The sequence below is a fragment of the Lepidothrix coronata genome, unplaced genomic scaffold, assembly GCF_001604755.1.
Source record: "Lepidothrix coronata isolate B3197 unplaced genomic scaffold, Lepidothrix_coronata-1.0 Scaffold201, whole genome shotgun sequence".
Lineage (NCBI taxonomy): Eukaryota > Metazoa > Chordata > Aves > Passeriformes > Pipridae > Lepidothrix > Lepidothrix coronata.
In genome coordinates, this window is record NW_016690381.1 from 248,675 (window position 1) to 264,242 (window position 15,568).

The window sequence follows — 15,568 nt, forward strand, 5'->3', positions numbered from 1 at the left end:
ACCCCATAGACAATTTTCACTCATAATCTGGTCACCTGCTAAGTGCAGTCCAAGGACTTGTAGTGTCATGAATATGAGGTGTTTTCTTTAGTACAAAAATTATTAAAAATAAAAAATAAACCCACATTTCATCAAAGGCATAAAAGGAAAATATACTAACTTCCCTTTTACTGGTTTGCATGGGATTTTTGTGGGGTTTTCTAGCACAAAAGAAATCTTATAAAAATGAAAGAAGAATAATTTTCAGACTAGGAAGAAGCCTCCACCACTCTGCATGACTAGAGGGATCTGTCATGTGGCCTCACGTGCCACTCCAGGGAATACAAAGAGAATTTTTAATGAAGTCTTAATCTCTACCCCGATATGAAATCCTCTCTGGACGTGTTCCCTTTGATTACAGAGCTGAGTGCTTGTAAGAACCTCTGGTTAGGAAGCAGCACTGTGTACACATTTCATTATACAAGCCACCACCTGACTGATTTGGGAAAGAAGTTCTCCAAAGTATTGGGAAACTTTGTTGTTGTTGTTGTTTTGTTTTCTTTGTGGTTTGGTTTTTTTTTTTTTGGGGGGGGTATTTGTTTGTTTTAGGGTTTGTTTGCTCATTTTTGGGGTTTTTTGTTCATTTCATAAACCTCAGTTGGTAACATTTTTAATCAAACTCACTGAAGGGAGGTGTTTATCTTCAGCTGCCTCAGTAATTTATCCTTAGCAGTTCTGGAGAGGCAATAAGGCCCTGTGAGTTCTTTACACTCCCAAATTCCAGAAAGCCTTCGGTCCTGCTCCAAGCCCTGAGCACCGACTTGCTCTGTGGTGCTGGGCAAACCAATTCCTCTGTTTAGATCTTATTTTATGTATCTGCCAAAGTGACCAAGTTCTGAGTGTGGTAAGAGAAGGGTCTGATTTAGGCTGACAAACACAGAGCAAGAGGCCCCAGAGGAGAGAAGCTTTCTGACTCTGGGCAGCTGGGACAGACTAAACTATGAAAAATTCAATTGTTTTAATGTGTTTTCAAGTGGTGTAAGTCTGAAAATGTGCTGGGAGAACTCAGAGTGAGAGCAAGTTCATTTACTAGATGATTCTAAACTGCTCGGGAGGTAATTCTGCTGACTTTATGGAACTCCCTAGACCAGTGACTTCTTTGGTTTTCCCCATAGAATAACTCGAAGTTTTTAAGCGGTGTTTGCTCTAGAGATACAAAAATTGCTTCTGAAATTACTTTGATGTACACTGAGTTTTATCTACTTCCACTGGGCTGTGGAATAGTTTTTCCTGTGTTATCTGCTGTCATCTTTCTGATGTACTGAGATTTGTATTAGCTTGTTTCCCAACATTCTGAGGAGGAGATAAATAAATGCCTGTAACTCCAAGAGTGAATGCAGAGTGATAACAAAAGGATATGCCTTCAAAAATGATGGATTACCATAAGAATGTACATGTTTGCTATTGTAGGTATAAACCAACCTCATAAATTTACTATCAAGACAAGAATCTATCGTGAAGATGTTGAGCCTTTCCAAAATTGTTTGATTAATATGGAAATACTTGATTTTATTAATATGGAAATTTGTGGATTCTTGTCCTGAGAAATCTGTTGCTTTAATGGGAAAAGGCAGGGATGCTTGTCCTGCTGAAAGAACCCAACTCACAGGGGAAAGGATTATAGGGTTTGCTGTGAACAGCCCTGGCTTGAAGAACAAGTCCCTTTTAATCTTGTGCTGTTTTAACCAAAAAATTGCTCCCCTGCCTGTGTATTTTTGTGGTTTATTTTACTGTTAATACTGACTTTCTGCAGTTTGTATTTTGGGGGTCATTTTTAAGAATATTTCTCCTAGAGATAAAACCATAAGTTTGCTTCTTTGGTTAAAAAAATTGATATTTAGACTAGAGACCTGTGAATGTAGCTGTATGTGTATCCCTTGTAGGAACATATTGATTTACAGTAACTATAATACTATATTTGGGGTGTGGAGTGCTTATATTAAAGAAAATCCATCATGATGACAATGTAATAAATGTAATATGCATGTCGAGATGAAAAATATAATTCATTTTGATAAGCCTTATATATCCCATATTACTGTGTTCTTTGAGGAACATTCTCCCTGTTCTCTTTCTCTCTCTTAATATATGTCTAAAGTCTTTTCCTTATGTCTTTCCTACCTAGCATCACCCTCTCCTTGTTCATTTTCTGTCCAAAGCAAAACCCTTCAGAGCAAATCTATGTTGAATTCCTACTACTCAGGTACTAGTGCCAGACTTTTCTTTCCTTTCTAAATTTCCTTTGCCTTTTTATGTTTCCCAATATGACCTATAAGACTGAGGCTTCTGAGTGTGACACACAGCTAACCTTGTTTTCGTTTTCTGTAACTTTTTTTTCCCGTTGACCTTCTGTTGGTTTCCATTGATCCGTGTCGTGTGGGTGAACGGAATTCCATCTCAAAAGTATCATCAGACACTGTCCCATCGACCACGCTGTTAGGTAAGAAGACAGGTATGGTGTATGGCACTGGAGAGCAAACACACTCATTGTATCCTGAAAATAACCTGGAGAGAGAGCACTGCTAAGTGTTGGGGTTCCAAAATCACGATTAATCCCGGGGTCGTGTGTTAAATGGAAAGCTTTTGTTTCATTTCTGTTTTATTATTGTTATTAATTGATTTTTTTTTTTTTAAAGGAAAGAACAGTTCAAAAATGAAGGTTTAGGAGTTCTAACAAGTATTTGGTGTTTCTTTTTGTGAATGAGGTTTGGGTTCTGGGCCAAATTCCCACACACAGCCTTGCCTGCAGCCTAGTTTTGACTCATGGAGATGGTTGTGCCTGTGCAGCCAGCACAGAATCACAGAACTGTTTGGTTTGGAAGGGATCTTTTTCATGGAGACAGGCTGGAAGAGCTGTGGGTGTTCAGAGAAGGCTTCAGGGAGACCTTAAAGCCCCTTCCAGCACCTAAAGGGGTTCCAAGAGAGCTGGAGAGGGACTTGTGACAAGGGCGTGCCTGGAGTCACAGGACAAGGGGGAATGGCTTTAAACTGAAAGAGAGCAGGTTTAGATTGGACATTAAAAAAGAAATTGTTCCCTGTGAGGGTGGGGAGGCCCTGGCACAGGTTGCCCAGAGAAGCTGTGGCTGCCCCATCCCTGGAAGTGTCCAAGGCCAGGTTGGACGAGGCTTGGAGCAGCCTGGGATAGTGGAAGGGGACTGGAACTTAGATGGTCTTTAGGTTCCCTCCTATCCCAAACCATTCTGATTCTCTGATTTATGAGTTCCTCTGCTATGAAGCAGAAAGATGATTTGTGGTTGATCAGAAGCAGGAAGATGATTTGTGGTTGATCAGAATCTCACCAGTGGTGTTTATCAGACCTGTCATTTTGGATTATCTGCAGTAAATGCTCCCTCCCAGACACAGTAATGTGCAGTGACTGCCTTGAACATCACTCAGAACACGATGAAGGGCCATCCTAGACCAGGATGGAATTACAACCAGTGGCTGTTCTTTGGCTTCCAGACTGACAGCCTGGGCACAGAGGCTTGGAGGGGCTGCCACAACACACACATTCATCCTGTTGTCTGTCAAAAGCTGACAGCAATGGATGAGGCCTCTTGGAATGAGGTGGGCAGGAAAGGAGTCCATTTTCCAGAAGGTTTGTTCTTGTTTCCCAGAGACTCAATAAAAAAGTCCAAAGCCAGGTTTCTCTTTTGGCTGTGCCTCAGGAACAGGGCCCTGACCTGCAGTTTGCTGGAAGATGTGAAACTTCTCTGTCTTGCACTCAGCATCTGGGAAAACATGATCATCATTTGGGGGAGCTGTTTTCCCTCTCTGTCATGACAGAATTGTGGTGTGAACTGCACATTTTATCTCCTGAAGCTCAAGGAGCAATGAACAGGTTCAATCTGTATTTCTCATAGCAAAGCAAAAGCCAAAAAAGCCCCCAAAACTTTTAAAATCTCAAATTTTAGAGAGGAAAAAGAGGAAATAGGAATTTAACTTAGGTATTCAAAACTCTTTTAAACTTTTACTAACCGCTATATCTGAGTAAGAATTTATTTCCCTGCTTTACACATGGGATGTGAAGTTTAGAGCACTTTTAAGACCTGAATTACACTGACTGGTCACCACCCCAGTTCCACCTGAATTTAACAGGCTGTGAAACATTCCTTGGCACTGGAGAAATTTCTATCTTGTGACTCGAAGACAAATTAAGACCTTGGTGTTCTGGCTTCTCAGAAAGATTCATCAGACCTTGGATGTTGCTGTATGAGCAAAATAAGTTTAATTTTTGATGTTCCTTAATATTCATTCCCAGGAAAGAGAAAGATATCTTAAAAGGGACATCAGTCATCCCACTACCAATATCCATCTCTGGGCTCTGCCTGCAGTTCAGCACTGTTCCCAGCTGTTGTACATTCTGCTAATAAATGTTCTGTATCTGCAGTAGTAGATGACTCCCTAGGCTTGACTGGGACAAGATTTGTCGATAGTAAGATCCAGGGGATTTTGGTTTTGCCTCTACCCTATCCCATGCTTGATTAATCCTTTCTTATGTAATGCATGTTTTTAGTGAGGCCATTTTCTCTTCCAGTCCTGGACAACTCTGGATTTTAAATGTTTCTCACAAACACCTTCACTAGAGAACTGAATATCTGACACTGAGAAATAAAAGAGGTGGATATTCACCTGAAGAGGACGGAGCACAAGCTGAGAGGTTGTTTTTGGGAGAAAACGTTCGTGGCCAGGAGCTCTTGAGGATGTTCAGGAGATCTGATCAGTGCAGTCTCTCCCAGGGAACCAGCATGTCTTTCCTTTGCATCCACTGTCATCTCCCAGCAGTGTGTGAGGACATTTAGCCTTTTTCTCATTTCAGGATCCTCACAACAGGAGCTGCTGCCCTCCAGAGAGGATGGGGACTGCAGTGCCTTGTAGCTGCTTGCAGATGGGCAGAACAAGCAGAGAGAGCTCCTTGTCATGAAACTGGCTTGGGCTTAGAAAGGCAGAGAAATTTTCCCTGGATTTCACTCTTATGTAACTTCGGATGGGCTTTGCCCATTCTTAACCAGTCTGCTGTGGGTGTATCCACAACCTGGTTTGAAGGACTCGGAGATGTTCAGAAGCCAATATCGCCGCTCTAACAGCATTACTGGTTCTTTTAATTGTGGGATGAGTTATTTTTATGCAATGGAAGCTCAAAAATCAACAGCTTGACCTGTTCAGTTCTATCTGCAGCCTCCCAGGCCATGCCAGCCCCTGACAAGGAGCTGTGGGAGAGGCTTTCCCATCATTTCCTTGTGCTCAGGTTGGCAGCAGAAGGAGCAATGGAGGGGCAGACCCTTGTAGGGATCCTTGAGCTGAACTTCTCTTACATTTCTTTCTGCCTGCAGAACATCAGGTGGCTTGGAAAACTCTCTTTTCCAGCCATTAATGTCTTCTAGTTTCCTGTGGTGTTTTGAGGCTGCCAGTGGTTTTTCAGCTGTAACTAATGAATTGCTCTGAGAGGTTGGTAGGTCTGGCACCTTCTCCTCACCGAGGAGGCAAAGAGAGATTTGACTTGGCAAGGTCCACACAGCTGAAGAGCTGCAGTTACACTTGTCCCCAGATCTTTGCCCACCTCACCAAAGGAACTTTGTGCCTTTAACAGGATTTTTTTTTCTAAGCTAACTGATGAAGAAAATGTGTGGAATGGTTTTTATACTATTAGAATGCTCTTGCATAAGGTGTTAACCAAGCAAGTCTTAAAAATCTCTAGAACCTGGAGAAAATTACTTACTTTTTTTAAAAAATTATGGATATGTGGCTTCTTCACAGCCTTTGAAATGGAAGGTGTATCTTCTGTTCTCTGTCAAGCCTGCTGTCAGAAGGCTTTTTGTTGAGGCTTTTCATAGCTCAGTTGATATCATTTGATAAGGGATGTTTTGACTCTGCTTTGCCATAGCACTGTTGGCGTTGTAGATAGTACATTATAGCTGGATATTTATCATATAACAAAGCCTTGATGCACACAAAAAAGCAAATTATTTTTTCCAGCTTGCACCATATCCCTGGTGTAAGGGCAGGAGGTATCAGCCATGCTGGAGTCATCCTCAGGAGATGTCAAGATGACAACCCTTACTCTGGTGTAGAGAGACTGGCTCTGTGTGTAATTAAATCCATCACAAACACCACTCAAAACATAATTTATTTTGTGCAAAGGATGTCTTACCACATCTTATCACTTGCCAAGGCTAAGAGAATAAAAATATAAGCAGAGATGATAGGCCTGTCGTTTCAGACACAGAAGGAATTCGTGGTTATTAAAGCAAAAGTTTTGAAAGAAACTTGTCCATGTATAGAAGATGGCACGTTAGTTCAGCTTTGCTTTTAGTTGTCTGAGGCTTAAGTTGGTTTTCTGGTCAGGAGGCAACATCATACTCTGTGTCCAGATATCCATTTCTCTAACTGTGTTTCCAAAACAAGATGATATCTATAAAAGCATCTAAAGCTTTAATCCCCAAAGGTGCCTGGAGGAGCAGGTCCCCTCCCAGCCTTACTGGGATGTTGCACTGATCGTACAGAGTCACTTTGAGACTGGGAATCTAATTCCTCAGCTGCTCTTCATCTTTATCTGTGACATCTGTGGAGAAGTTTATCAGTTTTTCTGTGGAGGGAAACATATTTATTTCCCTTGTCTGGGTAGCACAAAAGTATATAATACAAGATGGTGTAGCAGCAATAGGCAGGCAATAGTATCTCACCCTCAGGGTTACTCATCACATGGGGGAAGATTCCACCTCACTGGCCTCTGCTCCAGCTCCCCTCTGCGTGCTGGGCTCTGTTCTGTTTCTTTTGGCAAAATAAGACCTCAGAATTGAGTTCAACAAGTTCATGATTATTTTCTCCAGCAAAGAGAGTCACAAAAAGCACCATTTCATAAGCAGGGAGAGTTTACAAATATGTGAAGTCAACGTTGTTAAATTCGATCCTCTGCAGTTACACGCTAAACACGCAAGCTGAGATGCCTGAAATGTCTCCCAATCAGACTAGTTATGTGAGAGCCAGTGAATCATTAATTTAATGTCTTCTGCAAAAATTCAGGGTGGTCTGTGAACTCTTAGGCTGATCATAGAATGGTTTGGGCTGGAAGGAACCTTAGAGATCATCTCATTCCACCCCCTGCCATGGGCAGGGATACCTTCCACTACTAGAGCAGGTTGCTCCAAATCCCATCCAGCCTGGCCTTGGACACTTCCAGGGATGGGGAATCATGAATGTGCCAGCATCTGTGTTGGCAAAGGGCATCTTAGTGTGGGGAGTAAAAGTATTGCACTAGAAAGGGTTAACAAACAAGGGTAACAGACCTTGCTGTCACAAGCTGCTAATATTAGAAATTATCCTCTCATTACCAGTGTGTTTCCAGCAACAGGCAGAACACCTGTCTTATTTACAGCTGCACAAAAAAGAACTGTGGAAAACTGGAAGTGGTTCTGGGAAAGAACCAGGACCCTGAGCAGCCTGCCCTAATGAGACTTCAGAAGCTCTCAATTGATTTGCTTTATCAGAGAGGATCTGAAGAAGTGATTTGATCAGTGCCTGCATGGGTCAGGATTTCAAATGCTCAGAGGACTCTTTAATCTAACAGGAGGTATAATAAGATTCAGTGCCTGCAATCGAAGCTAAGCAAAATCAAATTACAATTAGGAAATGTTTAGACAGTGAGGGTAATTAACCATTGCCACAACTTTTGGGGTCAGAATGGAATCACCACGTCTTGAGATGTTTTAATTTGGATTATTTTTTGGAACTGTACTCCCATCTTTGGTATGCAATGAAATATGATGGTGTGTGTTCCTGTCACAAATATAAGGACATATGACTAGAAATAAGATGTGCATATGAAGTATAATCCAGAAAACCCCAATGCACGATTCTATATGTTTAGTAGCTTCTGAGCATTAGAGTGAATTATTTCGTGCAACTTTCTCACAAAAAAAAAGTTGTTTTCTTGCTTTTCTTTTCTGACCAAAAACTCATGGAAGGCACACGTGCTTCAGAGGCACTGCCAAAAATTTAGTGAAAAGTCTTGGTCAGTTTGTCCTGCAAAGTCATCCTCTTCTGCTGGGGACTGGGGACATGTTTGTGAGAAGCTGACAGAGAAAAGGGACTGTGGAAAATTGCTTTGACTTGCCTTTAGTGCAACAATTAAAGTACAAGACTTTGCTGGTATCTATTGTTGTCTTTTCCAGTAATAATTGTGCCAAAAGGAATGAGATGTGGTTCGTAGCTGCAACCTGCAGGAAAAGCAAAACCCCTTTGCCAGCCCTCTAAAGACTCTCTTGGTTGACTGTCCTGGTGAGAGATCACTTGGCTGCTCCCTCCCCTCGTACCTGCACTGTGAATTGTGCACAGGATTGCTGTAAACAGCACATCTTGGAGAGGGTGCTGTGCCTTGCTGAGCAGCTCATTAACCACACTGAGCTCCACACTCAGGGGCTGATGAGGTGGAGGAGGAACAATGTGTTACTTGCATCAGGCTTTAGTAGCACAACGTGTAAACTCCAGGCTCATCTCTCACGTGGCAGTTTGTCTCCCTAAAAGCACCTCTACATTTTCCTTGGCCCAGATAAAATGCTGGTGGCAACAACAGACGGTCTGGAGCTGGTGCAGTTGTTGGGATTGGGTTTTCTTGCAGGTAGCACAGAGGATGTTCACAATGTGTTTGTCATGGAGGTCTGGAGGAGGTGATGATCTTGTTTCAGCTGTGTGTCCCAGGGCTGAGAGTAGGATGACCCAGATTGTGTGATACTTTTCTTTAAGCAGAAACACGTGGCTGGGTGAGGGGCACACAAAAGGTGTGATGCCATGGACCACACTTGACATTGTTCCCTGTGTGGGTGGGGAGGCCCTGGCACAGGTTTTTCAGAGAAGCTGTGGCTGCCCCATCCCTGGAAGTGTCCAAGGATGGGGCTTGGAGCAACCTGGGCTAGTGGAGGTATCCCTGCCCATGGCAGGGGGGATGGAACAAGACAATCTTTAAGGTCCCTTCCAACTCAAACCATTCTGTGACTCTGTGACAATGCTGCAAGAGTTGTTCCTACAATCAGTGGGGTTTGTACCAATTTTTATGTCACTGACCAAAGAGACCAGTTGTCACTATAGACTCAAAGGCCAGAGACAGACCTCTCTTTGCTTCTGAGCACCTTCTTCCTGTTCCAGACCCGTAACATGAGCACCTACTTTGAGAGAAATTATTCTGGAAGGGAGGGGGCACCGCTGTCCTAGCTCTCACGTCTCCCTGTGATACATCTCTTTGAGGAGAGAGCCAAGTACAGCAGAATTAAAGGAACTGATGAAGAGAGAAATCACTAATTGCCTGCAAAGGAGTTGGCTGATCTGAGCTGCATTTTACAGGTGGCCTGTGCTCTGCTGTGCCCTCCCTGTATTAGCTCCAGAACCACACATTAGTTTTAAGGCTCCCTCTCGAATAGGGATCTCATAATGTTTTTTAATTGGGGCTGATAAAATTGTGGCATTACTTGCAGGTTCCTGAGAGAAGCCAATTGTGAGATTGGGTCTGTATTAAACCTAATGATGGAAAATTAAGCATAGTACGTCTGTCGGAAATGGGCCGCGATAAAAATCTTCTCCTTCCCATTACGGGAGGTTAATAGGGAATAGGGGGGGGAAGATGCATTGGGAAAGCCAATCCAACTAGGGGAATTAATAGGCCTTGAAATTCCCTCTGCTCAGAGTTCTCACACTGTCATTAGTCAGAGCATTAGGGATGATTATACAAGTGCTTTGGATGTTACTCTTCCTTAAATCCCAAATTTATTCACATTTTGTATGTGAGGGTTGCTTCGCTTGAGCCATAGCCCTGTAAATCTCCAGGTGTCCTGGGAATGTGACTGTGTTGTTGAGAACCTGGGACCTAGAAATCCTTAAATTCAGGAGTCTCATCTTCAGAGCAGATGATCAGTGTGCTAATTTATTTCAGAAGAGCAGGATGTGATAATTCACCCACCAGATGATTTTATCTCACTGGTGATCAAGCAGCAGTGTCCACTGCTGGCATTCCTGTCTCCTCCTCACAGTCCTCCAGCTTCCAAACACAGCATATCCCTGTCTTCATATCTTCCCCCTAATCTAACAGTAAACCAGCTAAGGTGTTATTTGTCATGTTTTGTCGTGTCACTGGTTCACCAGCTGCCAAGGAGGCAGAGGGATCCCTCACCTCTCTGCTCCTGCCCACCTTCACAGGAGGGGCACGGGGAGCCCTGACTGCCTCTGATCCAACCCCACAGTGCTTTCTCAAGCTGAGCAATGTTTACAGTAGCATTCTGACCATATTTCTGCCTCACAAAGGCCACCCTGAAATTGCAATTTGATTTATTTATTCTTTATCCCTTCAAAGACACGGCTGCAGTGCTGCTGACGAGGGGGGTGTTTCAGCTCCTTGTCAGTGAACAAGCCCCGTGTGTGCCAGCTTAAGGGGGGTTTATCAACAATCTGAGGGAGGGAGGTTTTTTGTTTGCTAAAGCTTGGCTTTGGGTAAGATCAGAAAGAATTGTGTGTGTGGAAGGACCTGAGCATCTCAGATCCCTGTAATCCCAGGAAAAACCAATGGTATATTTGGCCAACTATTTAAATTTGGTCAACTCTGGTAGATAAGAAACTGAATTTTTCATTTAATCTGAGTTCCTGTTATTAAAAGTTGTTACAGTCAGTTGTTTGGTAATTGAAGTTATTATTTAAATTCTTTTCTATTAGTTCACCAGGAATATCTTGTTGGGTACACAGTTTTGCTGGAGATAGGAGGTTGCAGTTCCATCTGCATAGTGATAGATTTCTTTCAATCCATTTCTTCCAAAAAAACACCCTTTTCCTATTAAGTTTACACATCTGAAATTTAAATTTCTGCATGCAGGATAACTGCATTTTTACACTGCTTTATTATTCCTGATGATATTCCATCTTTGTAATTGACATATAAAATTTTAGGCCTGAACTAGCGGAGCAGTTTAATTTACCTCCGGTGTCCCATGTGGCTTATTTGAAATGCTAATAATTTGTTTGCTGTTCACTTGGGCCCCTTTCAGTTATCTCGTGCTGTACACCCCAAATGCTGCTTGAATCTCTTGCTCATCTGTGTGTATCTCTCGGCTGTGTTCTTTGCAGGTTTGTGAAGACAGGCATGTAATTTTGTTGGAGTTCTGGGGAGCTCACCCTTATGCTGTGTCCTCAGCAGCCTGGCTGGCTGTTCACTCTGTTCCCATCTCTTTGTGTTTGTGTCCTTGACACAAGGAATTACTCCAGTGTGATTTAGTTTCCAGGCAGCTGAAGGCTGTTTGTTTCTTACTTATTTATATACTTATATAGTGCGTGTTTCTTACTTACTTCTTTGCTTCCTTTCACCGGCCCCAACCTACGGGGTGGTGGAGAAACAGGTAAAACAGAGAATGAGCCTGGAAATAGCGGAGTGGTGAAAGCTTGCTTTGCCTCCCTGTCTTTCCAACAGACAGCAGCCATGGAGAGATGCCCCAGCCCACGCTGACCATCCAGACCCACCCGTACCGCAGCTGCGAGCCCGTGGAGATGTCCTACCCCCGGGGGCAGTTCCAGCCTGCCATCCGAGTGGCAGACCTTCTGCAGCACATCACCCAGATGAAGAGGGGACAGGGCTATGGCTTCAAAGAGGAGTATGAGGTAAGAGGAACCTTCACTCACTTGTAGTAGAGGAGTGTAAGGGTAGAAGACCCTTCCGAAAGATTTATCGTGCGAGCGGGGCTTATTTCGCTTAGGGAGACTTTCCTGCCTGGAAGAGGCATCTTTCCTAGAGACAGTTTTGGGTGTTTTCTCCTCCTGCATTCCAGAGAAACTTTCCCTGGTATGAGAAAAAGGTAAGTCCTTGCAGAGATGTTTGAAGGTCCCCACAGAGGGAGAAGAACAGGGGGTGTGTCTTTCCCCAGGCCCCGTGTTTGAAAAGCCACAAAGGTGAATGTTCTAGAAGTCGAGTGTTCTTGACCTTGGAAATAAATTTTCCCACAGTCCTTCCACTGCCTGGAATTTTGGGGGTACCTGTGCATTGTCTTTCCTCACAAGAAGTTGCACTCATGAGGGATAGAACCTTGGAGGGGAGGATAACTGTGTTTTAAGAGCTTCTTTTCCTTAATTCACCCTCTTAATCCTTTCCTTTCTTATTTTGGTTTATGAGGGCAGGATTTTACAGCACTGTCAGCCTTTGGTGGCCCTCAGGTACCAAGAGAAGGTGTTTATTATAGCAATAAGTCAGTGACATTTTGCTCATCCCATAGCATGTGCCCTCTCTCCCATAAAGAGCAGACAGTAAATATTTAACAGGTGCTGAACTCAATGCAGGACGTGGAGTCCCACAGTCCCTTCCTTACTGATCTGCTTTCCTTGGATAGTGTAAACCAAGCTGTAAGAAAAGGAAGGGGTTTTGCTTGAGCTTTTGAGGGAGCTCCAAATACTCCCTCGCCATTGATCAAATTTAATCACAGTGCCATGACCTGAATGCAGAGTTGTAAAGTCAAAGGCAGGAATTTGTGAGGCTTAAATGAAGGTGGAATTTTCCAGTACGCTCAAACCTCTGGCACTTCCAAATTTGTGTGAGGAGAGGAGTAAAAGGTAAGCTGGAAAAATGAAAACAGCCCTCTTCCCCTCCACATCTTAACCCCAAAGCTGGAATGACCAGGAATATAATCCAAATGACCAGGAAAACACAACACTGGGGAGGAGCTGGAAAAGGAATATACATTTCAAGCAGAGCAAACAGAGGAGGGAAATAGCATCAAACATATGTGAGGCTCAGCTCTAGCAAGGGATAATTATAATGAATGTAGTAAGCTTGTGGGAAGGCAATAAGCAATTAATATGCACAGTGGCATTAAAGCTACTTAAAAATAACGTAACAGCTGTGAAAAAGAAGTTACTTAATGAAAACAGCTCACTTTTGCACCCTGCAAGTGAGAGTCCATGGGGTTTGTACCCTCAGTGCTGGGCTTTGCTCTAATTGAGAGGGAGTCTTTTCCTGGTTGTCACCAGGAGCATTTTTTTTTTTAATCAGATGGAATCAAAGACTGTTTCATAGCAAATGTTTCTGGAAACTGTATGTTAACCAGGTCTAGTCACTCTTGCCCCATAATCAAGCATGCTAATTAAACTATCAATATAAAGAGCTGTGTTTAATATTGAGAAAGGGTAATAATTCCCTTAGGAGATTTGCTGAGCCCCCCCTCGGCCTCCATTTCCATGAGCAGTACCCAAACCTGCATCCAGCCCAATTACAGATGCCCTGAGATCTAGTTCTTGATGCTCAAGAAGAAAACAGGTGCTGGCATATATGTAATTTTCTGGCACTGGCACGGGTAATTATCAAAATAGCACATTACCATGAAAAATGTCAGTGCAACTTTCAGCTCCACAAGTTGTGCCTTTCCCAGAAAGTGCCATCTACAGACGAGTGTAATGACGGTGACATTCCATGGATTTGCATAATTCCTTTCTTCAGGAGGAGTAGCCTGGAGGCTGCCACGAGCTCACAGATCCCCTGGGCTGTCCCACCCTTCAATCGGCGCTAATTGCCCGCGGTAACGGGCGTTTTTCCAGGCTGGAATTCGGGCTTTGGAGCGCGATGCGGGCAGCACTTCGGCCCCAAACAGCAGCGCCACAAAAGCAGGGAGGATGTCAGGAATCTCCGGGAAGGTGGGAGGTTGGAGCCTGGCTGAGAGTGGGGATCTGCAGGAGCACAGAGCTGCAAAACCGGCTCTGCAAAACGCTTTGCAGAACAGTCGATAAAGTCTTAAAAAAGAATTTGATGTCTCTTTTTAAAACGTGTTTTCAGACACTAATATCAGTGTCGCCTCCAAATATGTTCTTTTTTTTTTCTTCCAAGGAGCTGATTTTCTACTTACTTTGCAAATTGATAGCATAAATTGCAGCCTGTTTAGTGACATGTTACCAAATAATTTTACTCTCATGAAAAATCGCTTTGAAGGGAGCATATCAGTCACACATGACAATCTCTTATCTCTGTATATTCTCATCTCTGCTCGGTAACCTGGAAATTGCATTCCATGTTTGTTTAAAGGCTGCCTGCACCTCCATGTTGGGGCACAGGCAGCGGGTTTTACTGAGGGCATCCAGAAAAAAACCATTTCTGGTGGCTCCAGGCTGAGCTGAGAAGCAGGATGTGATTGTGTAAGAGGTGTCAGTGCTGGTGTGAAGTGGATGATAACTGAGTGTGAACGTGGGAATCCGTCAGCACTCCCTATGGGGGGGTTATTTTGGGCCTTCCTGTGCACCTGAGGGCAAGGTGTGACTTGGACCCTTTTTGGCTGCTGCTTCTGTTCAGCAACGAAACAAGCAGAACAGAAGGGAAAAAAAGTCTTATCTGTGGCTCTGGGTGTAGATGGCACTATTTGGGATTAGGAATAGCCATAAACATTTAAACAGGACTCATTTAAATGTCTCCAGTTTCTTTTCCAGAACATATCAGCCCTGATTTGTTGTGAGCTGTGGGACTAGTCCCGTAGACTTACTGCAAGCACCAATTACTGACTGAGGAGATAATAAGCTTAATTACCCAAACTCATTTTCCATTATGATTTAGGATGTCACTAAAGCACATTCTCCTGCTGCATTACTGAGATGGTTTAGCTATTTTGGATTTTGTGGCTCCTTCCTCAAGCATCATAGTATTGAAATTCTTCAGCTTATGGAAGTCACCTCTGGGTTTTAACCCTTTAATTTCTGCCTACACATCTTCCTGTGGTCAAAAAAACAGATCCAGTGGTCCAGGTTATGACATAGCACTGCAAAATGAATGGCTGAAATACTTCTTTTCAGGTTATTTTTTTTTTTAACCAAAACATTTTTTAATTCTGGCTCTCAGCAGAGTTGTGGGAACAGTTTTTCCACCACTGTTGAGGAGAGAGTGACTGCAGGGAGAGGGCCAGGGCTCCATGGCACAATTTGGGATGAACAGGGAGGCTTTTAACTGATGTTGTTGCCTTTGGCAGCAATACTGCAGCACTGAGGTAGATCAGTGCAGATGAAGGATTCAAATTTTCATATTTAAATTAAAAACAAACAGCAGACTAACTAAATGCATCCATTGGAAATTTAAATTGGCTTGCAGTAAGCCTCAGTTTAATGGAAACACTTCAGTCATGTTTGGGCCGTGGTGCTTAGGAAGCTTGATTGAGATGAATCTGACTTTGAGAGATCTATCCTTGTAATTTCAGCTAAAATTTAGATCAATTTATAGTTTAAAAAGCTTCACTGTAACCTAAATTCCACTGGTGGGAAGATATTTCAGTATAAATTTCACAAAACTTCTCTAAAAGGAGTTTAGAAAGTTTTAGAAGTAGAAAAAGGCCAAAAATCAAGTATAGTTTTTTGAACACTGAAATTCTGCTGTTACCAAGTCAAAGGAAGAAGGGGGAGCATTTCCTGTGAAATATGAATTAACTACCAGTGCCTGAGTGATCTGTCCTGATTTAACATTGCTGATAATGCAGGTCCCCCCGGGCAGATGGAGCTCGTCAGCCCTGTGAGGCAATCCATCTAAGAGAAGGTCACT

At 43.1% G+C, this 15,568-nt stretch overlaps 1 protein-coding gene across 9 annotated transcripts in view; it reads left to right on the forward strand.

Annotated features, from left to right (window-relative positions):
• Positions 1–15,568, forward strand: part of PTPRT (protein tyrosine phosphatase, receptor type T) — a 281,951-nt gene that overhangs the window by 224,519 nt on the left and 41,864 nt on the right. For 3 of the 9 annotated variants that reach the window (XM_017832332.1, XM_017832340.1, XM_017832333.1), the window contains 3 exons: positions 2,165–2,242; positions 2,444–2,491; positions 11,483–11,670. In XM_017832332.1, the coding sequence (XP_017687821.1) occupies positions 2,165–2,242; positions 2,444–2,491; positions 11,483–11,670 (314 nt within the window). The remainder of the gene's footprint in view (positions 1–2,164; positions 2,243–2,443; positions 2,492–11,482; positions 11,671–15,568) is intronic. The other 6 variants (XM_017832341.1, XM_017832334.1, XM_017832342.1 and 3 more) reach the window with 4 other exon arrangements.